The 23,918-nt window shown below is 30.5% G+C and overlaps 1 protein-coding gene across 1 annotated transcript; it reads right to left on the bottom strand.

Annotated features, from left to right (window-relative positions):
• Nucleotides 1-1,702: 1,702 nt before the first annotated feature.
• Nucleotides 1,703-19,576, bottom strand: LOC139485832 (slit homolog 3 protein-like). The gene is made up of 11 exons (XM_071270478.1): nucleotides 19,504-19,576; nucleotides 15,547-15,618; nucleotides 15,088-15,159; nucleotides 14,393-14,464; nucleotides 11,054-11,125; nucleotides 10,384-10,455; nucleotides 9,691-9,762; nucleotides 7,226-7,377; nucleotides 6,457-6,567; nucleotides 2,896-3,006; nucleotides 1,703-2,503 (listed from the first exon to the last, which is right to left on the bottom strand). The coding sequence occupies exons 2-11, from the start codon at nucleotides 15,594-15,596 to the stop codon at nucleotides 2,391-2,393; spliced, it is 897 nt and encodes a 298-aa protein (XP_071126579.1). The 5' UTR covers nucleotides 15,597-15,618; nucleotides 19,504-19,576; the 3' UTR covers nucleotides 1,703-2,390.
• Nucleotides 19,577-23,918: the final 4,342 nt, after the last annotated feature.

Below are 23,918 nucleotides of genomic sequence, written 5' to 3'. Positions count from 1 at the left end.
AGTGGCCTGCCGTGATGGGGAAAACATAGTAACGAACTTGTTATAGAGAGGGAGCTGTTAGCCCAAACAAATTAAATGCAAATGTTAATATAGATCAACTGTTAAGGTAGAATATGTTTTAGAGGTTCTAGTCACATGATAAACGTTGGCGAAAACTCAAACTAGTTGATAATTGTTTGTTAAACACCCGATGTCAAATATTGATTGAACAAGACCAGATCAAATAAATTATTGAAAATACGGATTGCTCCTAGAAAAAAACGGGTTATTTGATACATATAGACATATCGCCTAGCAAGAGCAAAGTATGGCATTTTTGCAAGGAATCTTACCCAGTGTGGCACTTTCTCTGATATATGGAAACGCATTTCGCATGCCTGAACTTGGCTGCGTACTGTCCGCACAGCCCAATCGACAACCTATTTTGGCAAGTGTTTGCCTGCTGGTTGGACGAATATCAAAGCTGCTACATTGTGCAATCATCCCTTAGGTTAAAGTATTTCGTATATGTTTGACAGATTACATATGTTGATGATTGTCCTATGGGCTTTACTTTTAAACGTCTATATTTGTAAAAGAACAACAATTTCTGAAATATGAACGAATTAGATAACGAACAAATATCAATATCAGGTCGGAGTAGGATATTTCATTTTCTACTTCTTAACACGTTAAAAAATATGTTAAAATAAATAGATATAAATCAGTGAATTAGGGGAAAAGCGCTAATTAGATTTTTGACATTTGAATACATATTCTGTTGACATCTGTCTCTTAGATAAAAGCAAATCAAACATCAGTCATTTTTCTTGACCAGTACATAGTATTAATAATATCGACGTATACACACATACAAACTATTTTTACAAAACAAGGATTAACTTAGATTTAAACACAACGTTATCAGTTATAGGGAAACTAGAAGCATCTCCAGTATAACAGTCAAACTAGGACATCGATTCATCTTAAAGAATAATGAACCATAGTATTACACACAAAAAGCATTCGCTACATAATTTCTGCTTTTTTATAAAAAAAAATTTCTCTTCTTCTGGATAACATTTTTGGCAAAACCTAATCAGTTATGTGTTTATTCTCGTCTTGATATAGATTCGTTTATATTGTTGCTTACGAAAGTTTTCAATGCCCGTCTTTTTGTCTATTTTTTTTATACAAAATGTATATAGTTCAATGTGTTTTCTTCTTTATTCATTTTTGAATCATAGCTTAAAAGCGAAATACAATATCATTATAGGTAACATCAATACGTTATTTCGAATTCGCATACATCTCTGGTATTAGATGCCATTTGAAAAAAAGGCACAGATATTGAATAAGATAGAACATTCGAAGTTAAATCAGCTAAATATTTACTTAGTACTAAACATGATAAGAGCTGTGTTCTCTGAAAAAAAAAAGATAATGAAATAAGTTATCAAAATAGATAATTCTACAAAATGGAACATTTATCATGTTTTTAAAAAGTACCTTATCTGCCATGAAATGCATGTCAATTCATGAACATGGTCATGAAATAAAAAGTATATGTGTTGAGGTGTCAATGGTCAGAGATACATATATTTATGTACGTAGAAAACAAAAATAAGAAAAATATGTACTTTGTAAATTGTCCATTATTTGAATATTCAATATAACATATAACTTATTCTGAAATAATATCATAAATATGTTCAATCTTTTAAGATTTAGAATAGTCAGATTAGCAGAATGTTAACTGTTATAACTTATGAAATGATTATTTTGAATTACATAATACATCTAACTGTCTGACATTAAATAGTAAGTTGATTAATCATCATAGTTATGTTAGCTAAATAGTTCCGAAATACATAAACATTTACACGTTATTGAAAATAAACACAACAAATTAAAACAATTACAATTTGTATATGTAAATATAAGTGCGGTGTGTATGCTTTGCTTAACATGTAGCAAATGCATATAATGCAGCTTATCAGCAAATGAAGCAAAATCTGCAAGCAAATTATGCGAGTGTTGATTACCAAAAAGCTTTTACAACCTGGCTACTACACAAAGATATTAGTTTATCAAAATTAGATACAGTAATGATAATTTAAATCAAATGCAATAGTGTTAACGAGCAATACGAATATTTCATTTACATGTATTATTTTACTTTCATGTTTGTTCAACAAATGTTGCTGAGAATGTTCAATGTCATAATTTAAACAAAAACCAATCGATCATGTCGATAGTAGTTTAACATTGTAAAATTACAAATTGAGTTCTAAATGCTCATTGTTTTCTGTTTGAATTATCATGTTTAAAATGTGTTTCTCAAATAGAATAATAGTCATACTGCAAATGAAATTACATAAAATAATGGTACTTTATACATGTATATAACATTACAAATAGTTACCTGTACATTGAAAGTCTAGTGTACTCAGGCATACTGACGTTCCTGTATCATTATAGTAACACATACTTTGATTACACATTCTCGATTGACATGGACTCTCTGAAAATCATTGCAATGTTGTTTTTCATAATTTTTATATTTCAACATATCCGGAAATATCTTTCTATATTTCTAATGTAATATTAATATGATTGCATTACACGTATACAGACATTTCCGGAAATAAAGTGTTGATCAGTTATGAATATTACACATATAGTTGGCAAAGAAAAAATTTACACGGAAAAACTTTAAAACAGTATGACACATTACTTCATTTAGTTTACTGGATAAAATATATTGTAGAATAAACGTCCATTGTATATACGTCTATTTTTCAATTTTTCCCATTAACCAAATTTTTCGACCGGTTGATATCATCTGCTAATCCGAACTGCATTAATGACATAAATTTGACTTGTGATTCTTGTTGGTTTAAGATATAAACTTACTTTCGCAGAAAAGTCCCGTCCAATTTCCAATGCAATTGCATTCGACCTTTTGATCAACATTCACTGCACAAACACCATTGATGCCACATGGATTATTGTGACAAGGATTAACTGAAGATGAAGATTTTTGACATAAATACCTCTTACTGATGTTCTGTACTATATTGCAAATTGTTTAAATGTGTCCATGTTATATTTATGAAACATATGTTTTGACTGTTATTTCAGGTTATAATATACGCCAATGTGGTTATTATACTTATTATTCTATACATTACTTCTTTGTCTGTTTTGTTGTTATCTATCTTTTATCTTGAAATATGTAAGGACTTTGAGCAGAGAATAATAGTCTCAACACACAAAAACGATAAAGCATTGTATGTGCCGTAAACAAAAGCATATCATGCAACCAAGATACAGTACGGATAGAGACTTATTTTTATGGTTGTCCTAATCCGTCTAGTCGGATATGAATAATCAAACATTTTTATGGTAGGTAGTATGGTTATTAATCAACAGATCCAGGTGTGAATGGTAATATATTTGTCCTTTCATCTTAATCCGTGCAACTAAAATTATGGTTCACTGATTTCAAAATCAGGTTACCTGTACTTTTTACCTCTGTCACTTTATTGATTTTATAAGTTCTACATCGTATTTGACATAAAATAATTTTACAGACGAAGTACTGGAGATAATTTTGTTTTAATAAAAATAGCATATTTTTTTTTAATTATGGTTTTTATATTTCAACTGCTATTTATTTTCTTTGTTCCTCAAAATTATTTTAATTTTATGTTTGTTGGGTTTTTTGTAGCTTTTTCTTATTTGCTTGCATAAAATTTTTAAACATATTTTCATTCTATATCCGGAAAGTTATTTTTGTTTTACTGATTTATTTTCCTCGTTAATCCATTGATTAGCAGAATGTTGTCTCAGGTGCTGCTGCATACGTTTAAGTTTGACGCGGTCACATGCAAAATATTTCTATATTAATCTAAATCCCAGGTTTAAAAACACAGAAGTCAAAAGGTCCCGAATTCAAATGAATATAAATCCCTACATCCCGAAATTCAAAAAAAGAATTCCCAGATCCCGAAAGGGTCAATCCGGAAATCCCGAACTTAATTGCATAATATTAATGTATGCACAATCCATGTAAACTTGGAAACTTGTATGTTACATTTTTGACAGCAATCTAAAAAAAATATATGCCGTGAAAAGACAATTCCATGATTCACATATTAGTGATCAACAGCGTGTGCACGTGGTTGAACTTTAATTTGACTTCACTCACAATATTGAATGCTAATAAAAGATAATAAAGATCGATTTTGTCCACTGCACGAGATTTTTATATGGCGGGAAATATCGTAACAGTAAACACAGGTGACATAACTGAACAACCGTGGGAAAATCCATTCATGATTAAATTTGATGTGGACTGATTGACAGTATTGTGCTTTAGTTTTGAGGCTCTTGATTTACAATTAATTTACCAGAATAGAAATATAATCGATTTACATACATGTTTAATCAAAACAAGATTTAGTCTACTTTAAATAATTTATGTATTATATTTATCAATCATTTCCCGGATTCCCATTTAAATAATGTTTTGGAAATAATACAACATCGATTTTAAAAAATCTTACTGACTGCACGAGCTTCAGAATGACTAGAAGTACGACGAAACAGTAAAGACAGCTGATCATACCCAGTATAAAAATTTTATTTTCGTGTATCGATTGACACAATTCGTAAAATATATTTATAATGAAAACTCCGGCGATTTTCATAAAAATTTCAAACATGAAAATACAAAGGCAACATCTTTGTTATAATACAACGAGTGTCAACAATTTATTTTTAAAATAAAAAATAGGAATCGGAATATGATCACGGCGTTATAAATATTGCGTTAAAAAAACCAATTGTTTCAATTAGATTAACGGGAAATGTGTCTAAATAGAAAGCACGACGAGTTATCTGTCTGACCAAAATGTTTTACTTGCGAGAAATGATTGACAGGTGTGAATAGACGTAGAGGCTCCGACGGGGAAAGTTGTATCAAAAGAAAGAAAAACAGTTTATTCACAATGCCTATACATATTTTATAAATACGATATGTTGACCTTATACTTAAAACTGTGTTTCTAATAATAAAGTATAAAGGAACAGGACGTTAAAAGGGGGAAATACTATAACCATCAACGAAAACTCGTATAATTTACGGGATTGATGTCTCAACAATTTGATTTAAAACTTCGAGTGAAAACAGTCCTGGTTGTTATAATTTTGAATTAGATGAAATATTTACAGTTTACAAATACAAATACAAAATAGTTTATTGGCACAAAACTATTACAATAATTGTCAACACAATATATTGTTAAAAACCGTCATTATTTCATTTTCAAGTTATAAAAATAAAATCCAATAATTTCATGATATTTAATTTTAATTTTAATTCTTTCTCTTTGAATACAAAACAATATTTTACTTTTATCTATCCTCCATAAATACTAATATATCTGTACCAGTAAAATTTAATTCTAATCAAGCTGGTTCAGATTGATTTACGACCTTTCACTTTGATTTTCCGCAGGTTAATATCACAGCAGGTGTTTATTACACTGGGTCAACTGCCTGACCAGTCTGACATCTAGACGGTTTAAGACATCCATAAAAATAAGTCTCAACCCGTACTGTAAGTAAAGTACTAATTAAATGTTTACTTATTCAAGATTATCAGACGTGTTTTATTTAACTCTTAACATTATCGTCCGAAACTAGGGAATTACATATAAAATCGTTTGGAATAACCGAAGATAAACAGCACAACAACTTCTTAAAAATTCTATGTGCTATACGAACTTCTCTTCTTATTCATTTGATGTTCATTATTTATGAATTAAAGTCTCACTAGCATTGATCTTACTGTAACTCGAATAACACGCTGTCATAGTGAAGCTCTATACGAAACAGTAACGATACACATGATTAAATGCTGTATACGTTATTACTTGGCAATATTCAATAAATAAATAACAGTTCACGCATTTAACCTCAAAGCGTGATATCAAGAAAGTTTTAAGTGATATTTTATCTATTTGCGTTTTATAAAAAAAAACAGATTTTTCACAACTAATTCGAAACCATCAATTAGGTATTTTTTTTTGGAACCTGTCCTAAGTCGAGAATCTGATGTTCAGTGATTGTCTTCTGTTTATGTGGTTCATAAGTTTTTCTCGTTTTTTATTGTTATAAAGATAAGTTCGCTGGTTTTCCCGTTTGAATGGTTTTGCACAAGTTATTTCTGGGGCCCTTTATAGCTTACTGTGAGCCAAAACTCCGTGTAGAAGGCCATTCCTTGAACTATAATGGTTTACTTTTAGAAATCGTTACATGGAAGAAGAATTGCTCTATTAGCCCTCATACCATATCTCCCTATATCTTTAGTCTTTTTTTTGTAATAGATTGATCGAATAATTTGTAAGGGTCAATTTTCTACATGTTTTTTTTTTTTTTTTTTTTTTTTTTTTTTTTTTTTTTAATTACCGTTGCATTTTGTCCCGATCCAATCTCCAGAACAAATACAGGACGGATCACCAGCACTGTTTACATAACATGTTCCACCATTAGAGCAGAAATTAATTGGACACATTGTTTCTTTTGGAATAAAAAGGGAAATTTAGAATGATACATATAATAGTGTAAATATCGAGATGCACTATTTCTTCCTAACAAAATATAGATTGTAGTGCCAGTGCTGCTGTGAAATTAAAATTTTATGAAGAATGTAATGCAACTATGTAGGTATGTATACATCTTTTAAGTGTTCACAAGAAGGAGAAGAATAGTAATGATGTATAATTTTCCGGTTACCCTTATATCTAAATTTCATTTCTTTGTATCTATTTGACTGCTTGTCATGAAACACATTAGGGGCCGTCAGTTCTTATTCCATTTGTGTCGATCCAGTTGTTCAGAAAATCTTTTTCAAATTATAGAAGGCAAACAATTCATGCAATCATACGCGATGTTTGTATTACGGAATACCCCACTAATATGTCGTTGGTTTTCTTTAGATAACAGTTAACCGACAATAAGAATGAATATTCAGTGTTAAACAAGATAACTTTATCAACATACCTAATCTTTAAAATAATAAACAAAGTTGAAGATAATTAATTGCAACGATAATTATATTTTGTTCATATTTACCGTTTCTTTCCATTTTTCAACTTTCAACCTTCGAATTTGGTTAAGATTTTAAAACGTTGATATTTTCGAATTATCTGTTTAAAGCAATAAAAACATATTTTACCATTACTGCATTGGTCGAACACACAGGTGGGCAAACTTGCCAGAAAGGCACCATTTCGATCAGAGCATTTTATCGTTGACTCATACTTCCCAACAAATGTCAACCAGTTCCAAAACGGAATTATGCTGCAGTCACACATTACTTCCAAGGCACTGTTGATTTGAGTAAGATATATTAGTACAAAATGTAATCACAAATCATCTGTGATTGAGACAAATGAGATATATATTGTAGATCAAAATCTCATAGCAATAAAGTATTGACGAAAGTAACCAATACCAATGTATTAAGCAGTGTATAAAGTCACTTTGTTGTTGGAATAATCTTTTTCCTTTTGTAAGCAAAAAAAACGTGAAGATGTATGTCACGTATCATATCAAGGTATATTTATATCGAAAACATGTGAATGTTTTAATTTCTAATTAACTCTTGATAAGCAGCTTAATAAATGATAGGTGAATCTAATGCAATTGGTATGTAACAATTATTTTCATTGACTAAAGGTTACCGTTCAATCCACAGTTGACCAGGCGAAACTAAGGAGTGACACGCCATTTTCAATTGATTGGATCAGCAAATGTTCGATTACTACAATATTATCGAACATGAAACAACATCAGCCTCGAATTCGCCATTTTAATCGTAGAGGTAACGTTATAACCTCCAGTTTGTACGTTTTCATTTGTATGACGTCACGTTTAGCCATGACGGGTTTGCGCCAAAAATCATTCATGAAGTTTTGCGGATTTTTTTTTTATGTCAAATGTATACATTTGTTCAAGCTTTAACGAATTATTTGCATTTGCGACCGTCAAATCGACAATTGACGATGGCAACTCTTCAACTAAAGTATTTGTTTTCCTTAAATGAACACAAATACTCGAATGAACATAGTTTAGTTATTTACAGTAGATTCAAGAATATATGTGTGTTTTACGTCAAGCTTCAAATTATTTCATGCTTAGTTAATTTGTCGACAACACTCTTCTAAATATAAAGGACTTTATCATCACTGTCAAACAAGTGAGAGGTTTATCTAGATTTTCTTGTTTACCCATTTTTTATACAGATTAGACCGTTGGTTTTTCTTGTTTAAACGGTTTTACACTAGTAATAGTGTGAGGTCATCTATAGCTTGCTGTTCGGTGTCCGCCAAGGCTCCGAGTTGAAGGCCGAATTTAGACCTTTACTGGTTTACTTTTATAAATTGTGATTAGAATGGAGAGTTGTCTCATTGGCACTCAAATTTCATCGTCTTATATTTATTGACACCAGGCTTCATCCACCATTGTCTACATAAGGAAATACCCGTATAAAGTAAAAAATATGATAGGTGATATCAATTCGTGAGACATGCTTGAGTTTTTAACTCTGTCATCTGTTTAAGGACTTTCCATTTTAAATTTTCTTTGGATTTTAGTTTGGTGTTACTTTACTTGTTTCTATATTGATCAAAATGTTTGTAAAGGGTTTTGTTCAAGAAACTAATCTCCTCGATATATGGAGTAGCCTTACTTTAAACGAAATAATCATTAATATTAAATGCAGATTATATAGTGACAAGACGGGTTTTAAAAATTCGGATAAATCTAAGTGGGAAACCAAGAACCAAAGAAAATAATTGTTTATATACAGTTTGAAGAAAAATAATTTGAAGAATGTTGAAACATACAAATATTCGGAGGTTCTATTTGGTCATTATTGAACTTTTACAATAAATGCGGTGGAAGAGCACTAGGGAAGATCATATCAAAAGTTCAGAACAACAAAGACTTCGGATTTAAAGCCTATAAAAAATTGTTTAACTCGTGTGTAGTTCTTAAATACTAAGGCTTTTCTACCCCAGGAACAGAATACCTTAGCTGTATTTGGCAAAACTGTTAGGAATTTTTGGTCCACAATGCTCTTCAACTTTGTATTTTATTTGGCCTTTTTAACAGTTTTGTATTCGAGCGTCACTGATAAGTCTTTTGTTGACGAAACGCGCGTCTTGCGAAAATATAAAATTTCAATATAATACCAATCCTGGTATCTATAATGAGTTTATTCCTTTCTTGAATATGTGTTAAGTGTCTGTGAAATATACAACTTCATACAATAGACAATATTCAAGATCGTACAATCTGTTATTTTCTTGGTGTTTACTGTTTTGCAACTACTCAAGACCTACATTAAGATTTGAATGAATCCAAAGCCAGTTTCAAATATTGACAAACCTGTAGAGGTAATGGATTAAATGACTCAAGTTTGAAGATAGTTGCATAACAAAGCTCGCTTTTGATTAAGACTATAACCGTTGTACCGACATTTAGAGAATTGAGGGACAATTTATGTAAACTTAACTTAGAAAATCTTTTTGAATCAATAAGTGTTATTAATTTCATAACTGTTGAAATGAACAATTTTCATTGTTTTTTCACTGTTTTTTTCCAACAAATATCATCTATTATTATATAAAAACTTACAGCACATATAGAGTAGGCATATTTTGAAAAGTCCCTTGCTCTATGTAGGAAATATCATTGTTGTCCATCCATCTATAAGTAATCATTTGTAATAATGCGAATTGTAAAACTAATAGTTCATGCTAGATATTTTTCTTTTCTCTTGTTATGCTATTGGAAAATCATTTCATATCAATACCGGACTGACAATCATACAATTATATCATGTATATGTTGAACAATCAATAATGATGAACAACTGCATATTGTCACTTCTACATGTTGTAGATGACACAAATTTACAACAGCAACTGCTATGATATGAACGTAGTTTCTGGGAATTGTAGTTTTAAAATGATGCCACATGCTGGTACTTCATATATTTGTTTTTGTATTGTGCATCAAACTGTTACAATGTGTAACGTAAAAAACAAACAATACACTCGTAAACTGAAAATGACAGTTGCTGGGGTGGGTTCATTTGATTTTTAAGATGATCATTAGATTTTAAATGTTATATTCATTTGAATTGAAATGATTTGAATTGTAAATGGCAAATTTCTTGGATATTTAATTTATATATAAACAGATATATATTGATAAATCATTGATCCTACTTGACCACTTGTCAATTGTTTACTACAAAAGTCGTAATGTATCATCACTATCGAAGAAATAGTCATGTTTTCCTTTAAAACAATAGGTATTACTTACAGTTCTCTAATATTGGATAAACCACTGAAGTAATCTTGTTTTACATCGACGAGATTATTGTTCGTTAGTTTTCTGGAAAATAATTATTGATAAAATGATTCCGAATGATAAGTCAGATTAAGAATAACAAGTGGAAAATAAACCAATTCATTGGTTTTAAATGAATAGACATCTGTGTAAGTGTGTTCCATCGGTGAAATTGAATGCAAGAACTGTCATATGTTTTGTTGATTGTAACCGATGGTTAAAATGTTAGTTTTTGAAGTTCTTTCATATATCTGATTGATTGTCTTCATTTGTTTCAACTGTTATATTGTTTGTAGCAAAATATATTTCATTTGCAACAATCCAGGTACAGTTCACTGCGTTTAAGGGTCCATGTTGGGGTATCTTGTTTAACAGTAAAGGGATAGTATCATAAACAAAATACAAACAACAATAAATAAACTTAAAATAGACTAAACAAATGAAGAATTAATTAACCAAGATTGATAAAAAAAAACAGAAAAAAGAAGAAAGGTATGTTTAAATATAAAGAATAAAAATGAACTAGACAATATGAACAAAAAAGCAATTAGATAACAGAAAAATATTGAAGAAAACAAAAATGAAGGGTTTCAAATATAGACCCAAGTAAATTTAACAAGTACATAACATCTATTACACTTACAAAACGTTTAAAGAGTTCATATGTGCAAAAGAATTCGGCTGTATCTCTGAAATTTTGTTGTTCTCTAAGTATCTAAAAGTATATATTTGTTAATTTGATAATATACCAGACTTATCTCTTATTATAATCTCTAATGAAACACTAACGATTAACAAAAAAGGTGTATACGAACATTCAATTTAAATAGTCATACAATATGCGTTTTACTTTTCAGATTGACTTTCATTTTTATCATTTGAAGTATTTTAATATCTTCTATTTTTCAACATTGATATTCCCAAACTAAATGTGTGCCTTATGTCGTCCTCCTGTTTATCTTTATGTAGAATACTGTTTTGTTTGCATATCGTGAAATTAGAATAACCCTAGTTAGTAATTACCAGTTTCAGTTTAAACATGATGTCCGGTAAAAGGTATATGACTTTCTAAACTGATGAGTTTGCGACTTGTTTTTACAAGCATGGCAAATATTACTCTCCTTTCAGAAGTCCGTTTGTTTGTTATGTCTTCGTTTATGTCATACCATACGTTAAAAAAGGTCAACATCTGACAAGTATTTGATTAATATATATAAGAAGCAGTCAGCACGCACTAACTTTACCTATACGTACAATCCATATAGCCTTGATAAATACTGAAATGTTACATTTTCAATCCTCGTTATTTCATTTCTTTGCAAGTACATAAAAAAATAAAGGCATATAAACTTTTTTTTGACATAATGTTTTTTTTTTTATATATATTAAGGAAACACATATCGTCTTCTTAAACTGTTATTGAGAAAAGCATTATTTTGTACATATTCACATATACATTCGTATAGTTAATCTATGTATATCTCTGCGGCAAAACACAAAAACATATATTTATTTTAACATAGACATACACATGTATCACATAACATATTCGCAGCTCGTAGTATAATTTAAATAACGACCAATGAAAGTATCTGGCTACCAGATATGAGAGCTATGTTTTTGACTTCATAGATAATTATGAAGATTCAGCCTTTTCGATTTCAAAGGGTAATATGTCTAACATTTCGTATTACCTTTGAACGTATTAGAATATTCAAAGATACACAAAACTTATCATCAATGAATTTGACGTGTTGAATAACAAGATAAATCAAACACAGACAAAATACATTGTAAATCACGCTTCATCTTCTATTGCCATAGCAATAAAAGAGTGTACAGAGGACATCCTTATAAAAGTAGAAAATCTAGAAATAAAAGCAAGTTATCTTAATAACTTATTTTATGCAAACGACGAAAAACCATTAATTCATTTCTTTTTGATTATTTTCATAATCCTTTGGGGAACCCCTGCATTACGCTCTTTTGACTGGATGCCCATTGGTTAGTTTCTTCACTATGTATCTTATTACACTTTCTTGCTTATCTACAGATGGATAGTTTTGTAAACAAGATTTTTATTTTGAGATTTTATAAACTTTCCCACCCTCCTTCCCCTTTTCAACACCTTTAGCTTTTTATTTAAGATATTGGTTAGATGTTCATATATATGTTTGGTTGATTACAAATGTATTTTGGTAATAACGCCAGTTTATTAAGTTTGTTGGCTACCATCTTCATTTTTGTATGCTTATGTAGCATGTGTTACATTTATCATTTAATATCTTTATATGGCTTGGCTTAGTTGACCCCTTCCTAGGCCAAGCTATTGTATTCTGTATTATTTTATTATCGTTTTATGTTTTGCATTCATTATTATCAGAGACATATGATACATTATATGTCTCTGTTATCATTTTGTTGGAAAATGTATATGTATATATTATATATTGTTTATTTTTGTATGAGAAACATTTTTACTCTGAATAAGTAAAAATATTGCTTTTAATTCGATATTGATTTGTAAGATAATCTGAAAAGGTGATAAATATTGCAATTATTGGATTGATAACATATAAACAACAATGCATGTGCTGCAGATGTTTTTCAAAACAAACATAAATGTAACATTAATGTAGTCTTAATAATAATATTATCCGTTTAAGGGACATTGGTAGAATACGAGATATTTTTATGATATTTATATCATTTATTGTCTATAGATAAATTGTTGACACATGGATATGTAATGCTTGTTGATAAAAACATTAGAAAAAAGCAACATAATGGTCATAAATATGTGACAGTAGTATTGGATTATACTTTAAAACACCCGAGTGTAGGAATAGGAATTGTGCATGTGTAAAAAATATACAGTATTGTTAAACATACGAATTACAATTTTAGGGATTGTACTATATCATGTATATCTCTCTGATAAATATCATAAAAGACTATGATTGTTAAAGTTTTCTTTTGCCTATGTATGTTCATGAAGTATAATCTAACGTGATTTCAAGTGATTTTCAATCTTACATTGCCTAAAACATTATATTATACGCCCGTGGTATGATTTCTCATTAAAAGCACATTAAATATTCATAATAGGATTATTTATAACAATCTTCTTTTTTTTCAATTTCCAATTGAAGGAAATTCTTATTTTGATACGAGACGCTGTCCCGCTTCATATGCAATTTCTATTTTCAGACTGATGTTACATGTGTTAATCATGTTTGTGAGAATTTTACTTTCAAATAAGGCTTGTAATATGAAAGATTATATCAGTATGTAAGTACTTTAGATAAATGGTACATTATTTATAAAGCACATACAAACCACTGTACATTTTGAGTTGTAGGCAACATCTTGCTCAAAGCTCAAATAAAAAAATAGCCATTCGTCTTAAATATATATTCTTTGGTTATCAATCAACTGTCTTTTATTTTGTAATCTAAGGTCAGGACAACTGTTTCTATTATATTCGTTTCAGATATGTAGTTCATCCCTAATGTGGACATTGTATCATGTTGTAATACAGTAATATGTATGACAATGTTTGTTAGAACTTGTCAAACCTTCTGTACTAAAGTTTTTTGTTATTTGTCATTATGACGTTCTTAACAACTGTAAGTACTTTTACATGTGATAGAACGTTAAATGACAGAATGATGCTTTTTGTGACCAAGATGATGTACGCTATTTCGGCAAATGTCTTGCATTGAATAACACTGCTTGCTTGCAAGAAATTTTACGATAAATGTGTATAAAAATTTATTATTTCTCAAATTTAAACGATTATTGTTAATGTTCAGCTTAAAGTTTTGCTAATTTTCAGAAAGACAGCTTGTCAACATTTACAAGCTTGGATTTCGTAATGATTTCGTCAATTTCTAACTAAAACTGTATGATTTTTTGAAAGTCGCGTTACCTTAGCATTAAATATTGAGAACATATAAATTGTAAATTGATTAAATCTTACAGATAAGTCAGTTGAGGAAAGTGAACGAATGCTGAACTGTCAATCTCTTTCAGTTTATTATGTCGAAGGGATCTAATATATAAAAAAAATCATATTATGAAATGTAGTTTGTTTCAATGATGGTTTTATCTTTAGTTAGTAACAAACAATAACTGCTAAGGGACAACCATGTGTATCTCATTGGTGGTATCTTTAACATTGCTATATAGTCAGGAAGTTTGGCTAGCAAAAGCGCAAAGATTTAATCCGTCATTTTTTTTCTTCATATGTTGTCGACCAAGTCAGGAGTATGGCAGTTTTCATCCAATAGTGCGTTTTTATGGATGTTGTCGTGTTTCCTTCGGTTTTTTTTTTTTTTTTTTTTTTTTTTTTTTTTTGTGACCCGGATTTGTTTCAGTTTAATGGATTTATTTAAAAGCGGTATACTACTGTTGTCTTTACTTATATGTTGATGACAGAAAGCAAAAAAAACAACGTTTGATTGAAAAAACTTAAACGTACTTTAAGTATATTAATTTCGGAGCGGACTTCATTTTTGGTTTACTTGTGGCCAATTCATTTTACTTTGAGCAAATCAAATATCTATAAAAAAAACACTAAATGAGAAAAACAATTCATATTTCTGTTTTATTTAAGAATTTTTAACACAACGCATTTCATAAAAGAATACAAACAGTTATAAGCATAATACTTACATTGAATAAAGGCCTCTCAATCCAGTAATTGAGTGTGTTGATAATGTACTGATGTTGTTATTATCCAAGTTTCTATGTAGACAATTGAGAATTATCGAAAGAGGAAATAAACAATAGACTTGCAAAACATCGCATGTAATATTTCTGGAAACTATCACTACTTCAAGATATTACTTTGCTTAAATAAATGTTAGATATTTTGAATATTTACAATTTCAATATATATGGTTTTTAGTTTCACATCAGGTGATTATTTTCCCTTTATTAAACTAAAGAATTCGTTTAGATATAAGAATACGTAATTGAAATAATCATGCGACAACACACACCGATACGTTTTTGTGAAAAAATACGGACAAAATACCGAGACATGTGCATATTATTATCATACAATATAAAAACATTATCAGCATTTGAAATTTCTAGGAAATTAAAGAAACTTTAAAATACATAACATACACTTCATAAAGGTTATCCACTTTGACGAAAACTGATTCTGGTATCGTCATAATGTTGTTGTGATTAAGTTGCCTACAATTTCAATATTATATAATTTAAAAAAATTAAAACATTCGAATTCTATAATATGTACATGTAAAACAAATTTCAAAAGCCAGAAAAAGACCGTACTTACCTTTGTTTCAAATACTTGTAAAACAATTAGAACAAATAGCAATACTATTATAATCGATTATTGCTAACTTAGCATCCAGTTTCAAATATCCAAGGTTATATTTATTTGTTGCTTAAATAGGAAATTGTATCTATACAATTTTATATATGACCAGTAGAAATCAGAAAAAAATTTCACGACGATAAGTTTGGATATATAGTTGAGTATCATAATTGTTTCATTATATCGAACTGAGCAATTTGGCTCATTTAGTAAATATATCAAACTTACATTGTAACAGATTGTTACAGCGTGTACATTACCATTATCTTTATTTTTTAATTTACTGTTTATCCAAAAAGGATAATCTGTCTGTTAATATATCAATAACCATGAATGAGATCATGATGAGACATTACATTGGTCATGATGCTGTTTCCTCAACAATCAGTGAAATTCTTAAAGGGTCGAAAGATACCCGAGGGACAATCTTTTTAAGGGCGCTCGCGGGTCTACATGAAAATCTTTTTTTTTCCTAATATAGGACTTTGCTATATTTTTTTTATAAATGAACTTTATCTTATACTTTATAGAAAAAAAAATGGGGTAACCGTTCATTTACGCTCACAATCTGCCTTTGAATGAAGTATACATTTTTGTAAAAGTACTTTTTTTCTGTTGAACTAATAGTAGAAATACAGGTAATATCGAAATAAAAAAATCAACTATGTTACAGAAATCGCTCAAATTTAACACTAGTTTAGTTTATGTACAGCTTATTTGAAAATTAAAATAAAAAATATAGGTCACCGATGAGTTAAAAAAATATATTTCAATTTTAATGCAAAAAAAAAGGCATTTTTGCACCAAATGGATATATATTTTGGAGCCTTTTTAATAATATATACATTTTAAAAGTTATCTGGAGCCAAAATAAATTGATATTTTTTTGTAATTTTTGTACCATATGATAAAGTAATAGTTATCAAAGGTACCAGGATTATAATTTAGTACGCCAGACGCGCGTTTCGTCTACATAAGACTCATCAGTGACGCTCAAATCAAAATATTTATAAGCCAAACAATTACAAAGTTGAAGAGCATTGAGGAGCCAAAATTCCAAAAAGTTGTGCCAAATACGGCTAAGGTAATATATACCTGGGATAAGAAAATCCATAGTTTTTCGAAAATTCAAAGTTTTGTAAACAGGAAATTTATCAAAATGACCACATTGTTGATATTCATGTCAACACCGATGTGTCTACATAAGACTCATCAGTGACGCTCAAATCAAAATATTTATAAGCCAAACAAGTACAAAGTTGAAGAGCATTGAGGAGCCAAAATTCCAAAAGGTTGTGCCAAATACGGCTAAAGTAATCAATACCTGGGATAAGAAAATCCTTAGTTTTTCGAAAATTCAAAGTTTTGTAAACAGGAAATTTATCAAAATGACCACATTTTTGATATTCATGTCAACACCGAAGTGTTGACTACTTGGATGGTGATACCCTCGATGACGAAACATCCACCAGCAGTGGCATCTACCCAGTGGTGTAAATAGTTATCAAATGTACCAGGATTATAATTTAGTAAGCCAGACGCGCGTTTCGTCTACATAAGACTCATCAATGACGCTCATATCAAAATATTTATAAAGCCAAACAAGTACAAAGTTGAAGAGCATTGAGTATCTAAAATTCCAAAATGTTGTGCCAAATACGGCTAAGGTAATCTATACCTGGGATAAGAAAATCCTTAGTTTTTCGAGAATTCAAAGTTTTGTAAACAGGAAATTTATCAAAACGACCACATTGTTGATATTCATGTCAACACCGAAGTTTTGACTACTGGGATGGTGATACCCTCGGTGACGAAACGTCCACCAGCAGTGGCATCTACCCAGTGGTGTAATTAGTTATCAAATGTACCAGGATTATAATTTAGTAAGCCAGACGCGCGTTTCGTCTACATAAGACTCATCAGTGACGCTCATATCAAAATATTTATAAAGCCAAACAAGTACAAAGTTGAAGAGCATTGAGTATCTAAAATTCCAAAATGTGGTGCCAAATACGGCTAAAGTAATCTATACCTGGGATAAGAAAATCCTTAGTTTGTCGAAAATTTCACACTTATCAGTCCATATTTGTTTAAAGCATTTTATGTATAAATGTTGATTTTAACTTTTCACATTTAAATCTAAAAAAACATGAATGTCATTTTATTATGTTATGCTTAGTTGAATCAAACTACAAACTAAAAGCTACAGAAGCATTCGTATAACTAAATCATTTGATAATGTTAACAACATGAATGTTTGATCACTGTACAGTTTCGATAGAATTCAAATTTTGTGTACGAATTTTTAATCTGGTCTTGCTCTTTATCCTTCTAATAAGTTTGTTAACATAAACACGGCCCAAAATGACAATGCGTTTGTTATATGTAATATGAAGTTTCATTTAATTCATATTTTGATTATCTTTTTTACAAAAAATCTGCCCGGAAATAACAAGTATGCTGTATTTATCCGTACTGTGTGACTATTACGTTTGTTATTATGAAAACAGGTAATAACATAAATACTACAATACCATAAGCACTGAAAGTAAATAGATTTTGATTGTATTTACTAGATTTCATTCATTGTCTCATTCTTTCACACTTTCTTTCAGTGTCTACACACTAATAATACTTACTTAAAAAAGTTTTTTTCCCTCTGCCTATATTTGTAGCATTAAACAAACCTTATACCTTCAATGGAATTATATCAATATAACAATAAGGAGCCTGCCTTTTTTTTTGCAAGGCTTTAATTTATGGAATCAGTCATAGTCATCCCATCATGATGTGGTGTGTCATGGTAAGATTACCCAATGTCCGGAAGCCAGAGATTCAAATGTGATAACTATTTTACAACCCAGCTGTTCTAGATTAGATGAAAAATCATTTACAATTCATAAAATCAAATTCAGATCGCCACACAACCAGTGTAATATAATTAATAAATAACTAAATAATATTTATCCTTTTTGACCCCCGACCACGATGTTAAAATTTGAAGCTATATCAAATCGCCCCACTGGACCATCGGCCCAATTATAAATTACCACTTTCTAAAATATTGCCGTCTCTTGTTTCTCGCGCTCCTTAAGAAAAAGGGTAAAATCTTATTGAACAACCAGTCTTACATCTCTCCTTTATTAAGAAAGAATTTAAATTCCACGACATTAAGTTCTGCGATCTCTCCCTACTTATGAAAAGTAGAATAACCACATTGAATTTAGTCGTGACAACTTATCCCATTTATAAGAGACATTCTGTACTTAGATAGTACTTGAGTGGAGTGGTTTTTTTTATAAATTAGGACGAGTTTTTGAAAAAGTGGGACGATTTTCCAGTGGGTTCAGTTATCTTTTTCATTTAAATATGTTAAATTATTAAGAGTTTGCATCGAGTCGTCTAGGTGTAGCTGTTTGCTTTGTGAGTTAATATGTTAAAGGTTCTTAGTCCGAATACCAGCATGGACACTGGATTTTACTATAATATTTCTCCGTATACACTATTAAGTTTTATTGGAGGATTTAAATTCCAGCCAAAAACTTATAGAACAAAGGAAAGCATGCAGAACAAGGAAATTCCAGCTGGGGTGATCTGGTAGAGATGAGACGGCTCAGATTACCCCTGGTAGAACAAAGAAGCCGTGGTGTAATTAGGTAAATGCAAAGGTTTTGTTACTAGTTTTTGTGTACTTTTGTTCCTTGTTTTGTAAAATGCACAAATAAATGCCCATTACTTACAAGTATCTAAGGTTTGGTAAAAAAGCAAATGCTCCTGGCTGGATTACATTTATCTTACAATATGAGAGGTCACTAAAATTAAATTTTTTACATATTGTATTACAAATTACAAATGGCATACTAATGGTTCAATATCATTACGTTTCAAATAACTTTTTGATACAACATTTTAATTGCATGATAGATGTACCTTAATATGTGCCGTTAGGTTAAACAATTGCCTATGAGATTTTCCTCATTTTGAACTGCTAAGAAATATTCATGGGGTTTGAGGTGTTTATTTGTTAGTTTCTTATGCTGTGTCATGTGTACTAATGTTTGTCTGATTGTCTCTTTCATTTTTAGCATTGGCGTTGTCAGTTTAATTTCGATTTATGAGTCCCTCTTTTAATGAAACTTACTCCCAAAATTTACATTATATAGGCAATTTCGTTTTATATAAACTAAGTATCTGATATTTGCCTGTGACGCCTATTTGTATAGGAATGGCGGATTAAATTTCCTTTTAATCCTTAAACATATTGAATATATCACATGTTGTTTTATGTAATGCATTTAAAAGGTGATATCAAAAAGTCTTTCTTTCAAACGTTCATTAGTTCAGCGATATTGAAAAGCTCAACTATTGCATATGTAATAAGAATATGGTTCTAGTGTTACGCTTTTAGGTTCATTATATTGACGATGTTTAATTTAAACTGGACTAAAGTAGAACGTGATGTAATACAAGTACAGCTTACCGATTCGTTATCATCCATGAAAACGTTGCATGACATGCATTGTGTAACAAAATCAACCTGTTTATTTGAAACCAATCTATGATATGTTTTATTGTAAAACACGTTGTGGTAAGGTATATGAGTATAAACATATTAAAAAAAGATTAATATCTCTTATAAACTATCGTATTACATTTTACATCCATTAGAACTGAGTCTTTATTTCATGATATTTTTTTTTGTTCATGAGCATTATACTTGTTAGTGTTATATTTTTCAATATTATTTCTTTTAAGTTTATTATGCTTAAAAATTACGACTTTCATCAAATTCGAAATCAAACAAGAAATTAAAGTCGCAATTGTAATTAATAAATTAAATATACTTGCAGATAATCCAGTTGAGAATAATTTTGAAAAGAACCCGTTTCGACTATTGTAAAATCGTTGCTTCCTAGGCTTCTGAAGAAAATAAAGATTTAACATTGTAATCAAATATTTTCGAAGCTCACTTACTTCTTTATATAAGTTTCCAAGAATATCATAGCTTAGATGTGTTCTTTCCATGTTGTTTTGTTTCTGAACAAAAACGGTGTTTGGCACCACAATATTACTTTGTCTTTACATCAGCTTAGTGTGAAGAATCTTCATTTGATTTGTTGAATATTACATTCGTTTTATTTCGTTTATTAACATTTCAAAACGTCAAGATGTTTAACCCACATACTATAATAAAAAATAAACACAAGCAAACGATTATAACGTAATGCCATTATACATAAATTGACTGTTAAGGAAAATACTGCTTTACATCTTGAAAAGTAGTTTAGCTTAAAGGCTTTTTGTACGTTTTGTTAAGCATTGTATTATTTCATTGTTTATTAAAAAAAACCTTTGTAAACTATTTGTATTAACGATGCAACGTCGCTTCCGTATTAAACAGAACTACTTTGAAAACAAAGAAAAATGATTTGTCATAAAAATCAAACCAATGTAAAGATAAGCATATCACCAAACTAGTATAAAATTGAGAATGGAATTGGCAATGTGTCAAAGAGACAACAACCCGACTATAGAACAGATAACAGAAGAAGTTCACTAATAGGTCTTCATTGCAGCAACAAATTCCCGCACCCGGCGGCGTCCTTCAGCTGGACCCTATATATTTGTTTAGAGGCCATCTGAAGGACGCCTCCGGGTGCAGGAATTTATCGCTGCATTCAGGACCTAATGATGACCTTCTGTTGTTGTCTGTTCTGTGGTCGGCTTGTTTTCCTTTTGACACATTCCCCATTTCCAATCTCAATTTTATACTTGGTATGATTTCAAATATTGTGGAGACAGCTATGTAGTAGCGCCGAAATAGGGACGAAATATTTTAGAGGGAGTGTCACAAACTCATAGATTGAAAATAAACTGACAACGCAATGGCTAAAAAAAACTAGAGGCTCTCCAGAGCTTGTGTCGCTCACCTTGGTCTATGTGCATATTAAACAATGGACACAGATAAATTCATGACAAAATTTAGTTTTGGTGATCATGATGTGTTTGTAAATCTTATCTTACTGGACATTGTTCTTGCTACAATTATCTCTATCTATAATGAATTTAGCCCAGTAATTACAGTGAAAAATATATTCTTAAAATTTACAAAAATTTATGAAAATTGTAAAAAAATGATCATAAAGGGCAATAACTCCTTAAGGGGTAAACTGACAATTTTGGTCATGTTCACTTATTTGTAGATCTTACTTTGCTGAACATCATTGCTGTTTACAGTTTATCTCTATATATTATAATATTCAAGATAATAACCAAAAAATGCAAAATTTCCTTAAAATTACTAATTCTGGGGCAGCAACCCAACAACAGGTCGTCTGTTTTGTCTGAAAATTTCAGCGCAGATAGATATTGACATGATAAACTATTTATCCCCTGTCAGATTTGCTCTAAATGCTTAGGTTTCAGAGATATAAGCCAAAATCTACATTTCGCCCCTATGTACTATTTTTAGCTATGGCGGCCATCTTGGTTAGTTGGCAGGGTCACCCAACATTTTTAAAACTATGGATCAACTGACAATTTTAGTTATGTTGACTTATTTGTAAATCTTACTTTTCTGAACATTATTGATGTTTACAGTTTATCTTTATTTATAATAATATTCAAGATAATAACCAAAAACAGTAGAAGTTCCTTAAAATTACCAATTTAGAGGCAGCAACCCAACAACGGGTTGTCTGATTCATCTGAATATTTCAAGGCAGATAGATCTTGACCTGATTAACAATTTTATCCCGTGTCAGTTTGCTCTAAATGCTCTGGTTTTTGAGTTATAAGCCAAACACTGCATTTTACCCCTATGTTCTAATTTTAGCCATGGCGGCCATCTTGGTTGGTTGGCCGGGTAACCGGACACATTTTTTAAATTAGATACCCCAATGATGATTGTGGTCAAGTTTGGTTTAATTTGGCCCATTAGTTTCAGAGGAGAAGATTTTTGTAAAAGTTAACGACGCCGGACGACGACGGACGACGACGGACGACGACGGACGCCGGACGCAAAGTGATGGGAAAATCTCACTTGACCCTTCGAGCTAAAAACTGACAAGTAGTAGTCCAGAATACACAACATAGAAAACAAAAGACTAAGCAACACGAACCAACTTCAAAAATTGAGGTGATCCCAGGTGCTCCAGAAGGGTAAGCATATCCTGCTCAATATGTGACACTCGTCATGTTGCTTATCTTATTACAAATTCGGTCAAAATTCATATTAGGTAGGTCACATCCAAAGGGAAGGGTATTGTAGTTACGACATAAGGAATATATCCGAAAATAAAAATAGTGTAATGACTCCTTACAACGATGTATTTGTTCTGTCTGTTTGTCATGCTAATCACATGGAAACTCAACACATACCCTCACGACACTTACCAAAGAAGAAACCCTGGATAATGATAGATCTGTTCTATGTTTCTTTGGAATTTTAACCAAAGATGAAAAACTGGATCTTCCATCACTGTATTGGATACCTAAACTACACCATGTCCTTACAAACAACGGTATATTGTCTTCCAAGTGCTCCACGAAACCTTTATCTATATAATTAACATCTATTTTATCAGCATTCAAAGACGGACTTCAAAGTTATTGTGAAACTGCCTATTCTAGAGGTGGCGTGAATCAGATGTGGATACTTAAAAATTCAAATTATCTTTTAGAATACATACAATCTAACTCTCTTTCATCTATCTTGTAATAGTATTAAAGCATTTCTATTTTCTACACTTTACACAAGTATTCAACATTTTAAAGTAAACGACAAATTGGAAGAGTTTGCACTGCTTTGTTTCATAAAAAGAATGGCCACCGTAGATACAAGTATCTTGTCTTAGGAAGGGATTAATCTTACTTTGAATAGAATCATTCTGATCCAAAAAAAATAATTCTGAAACTGACATTATCAACAAACTGTCGGTATTCCAATGGGAAACAAGTGTGCTCTTCTTCTTGCCGACTTGATTCTTTATCATTATAATATGACTTCATACAGGAACTTCTTAGGAAGAAAGATATAAACAAAGAGGCTCTCAAGAGCCTGAATCGCTCACCTTCAATTTTTTTGTTTAAATCATTCATCAATGATTATTTTTGCTTTTCAGTGTGTGCTAAAACATGCCATTCAAACATTCTT

Source organism: Mytilus edulis, chromosome 8, assembly GCF_963676685.1.
Source record: "Mytilus edulis chromosome 8, xbMytEdul2.2, whole genome shotgun sequence".
Lineage (NCBI taxonomy): Eukaryota > Metazoa > Mollusca > Bivalvia > Mytilida > Mytilidae > Mytilus > Mytilus edulis.
This window is presented reverse-complemented; position numbering and strand designations above follow the sequence as displayed.

Coding starts and splice junctions, on each gene's coding strand:
- LOC139485832 (XM_071270478.1), bottom strand. CDS start 15,596: ATGACGATACCAGAATCAGTTTTCGTCAAAGTGGATAACCTTTATGAA. Junction 9,763..10,383: donor TTATCCAATATTAGAGAACT/GTAAGTAATACC, acceptor GATTACTTATAG/ATGGATGGACAACAATGATA. Junction 3,007..6,456: donor GATCGGGACAAAATGCAACG/GTAATTAAAAAA, acceptor CTTCATCTTCAG/TTAATCCTTGTCACAATAAT.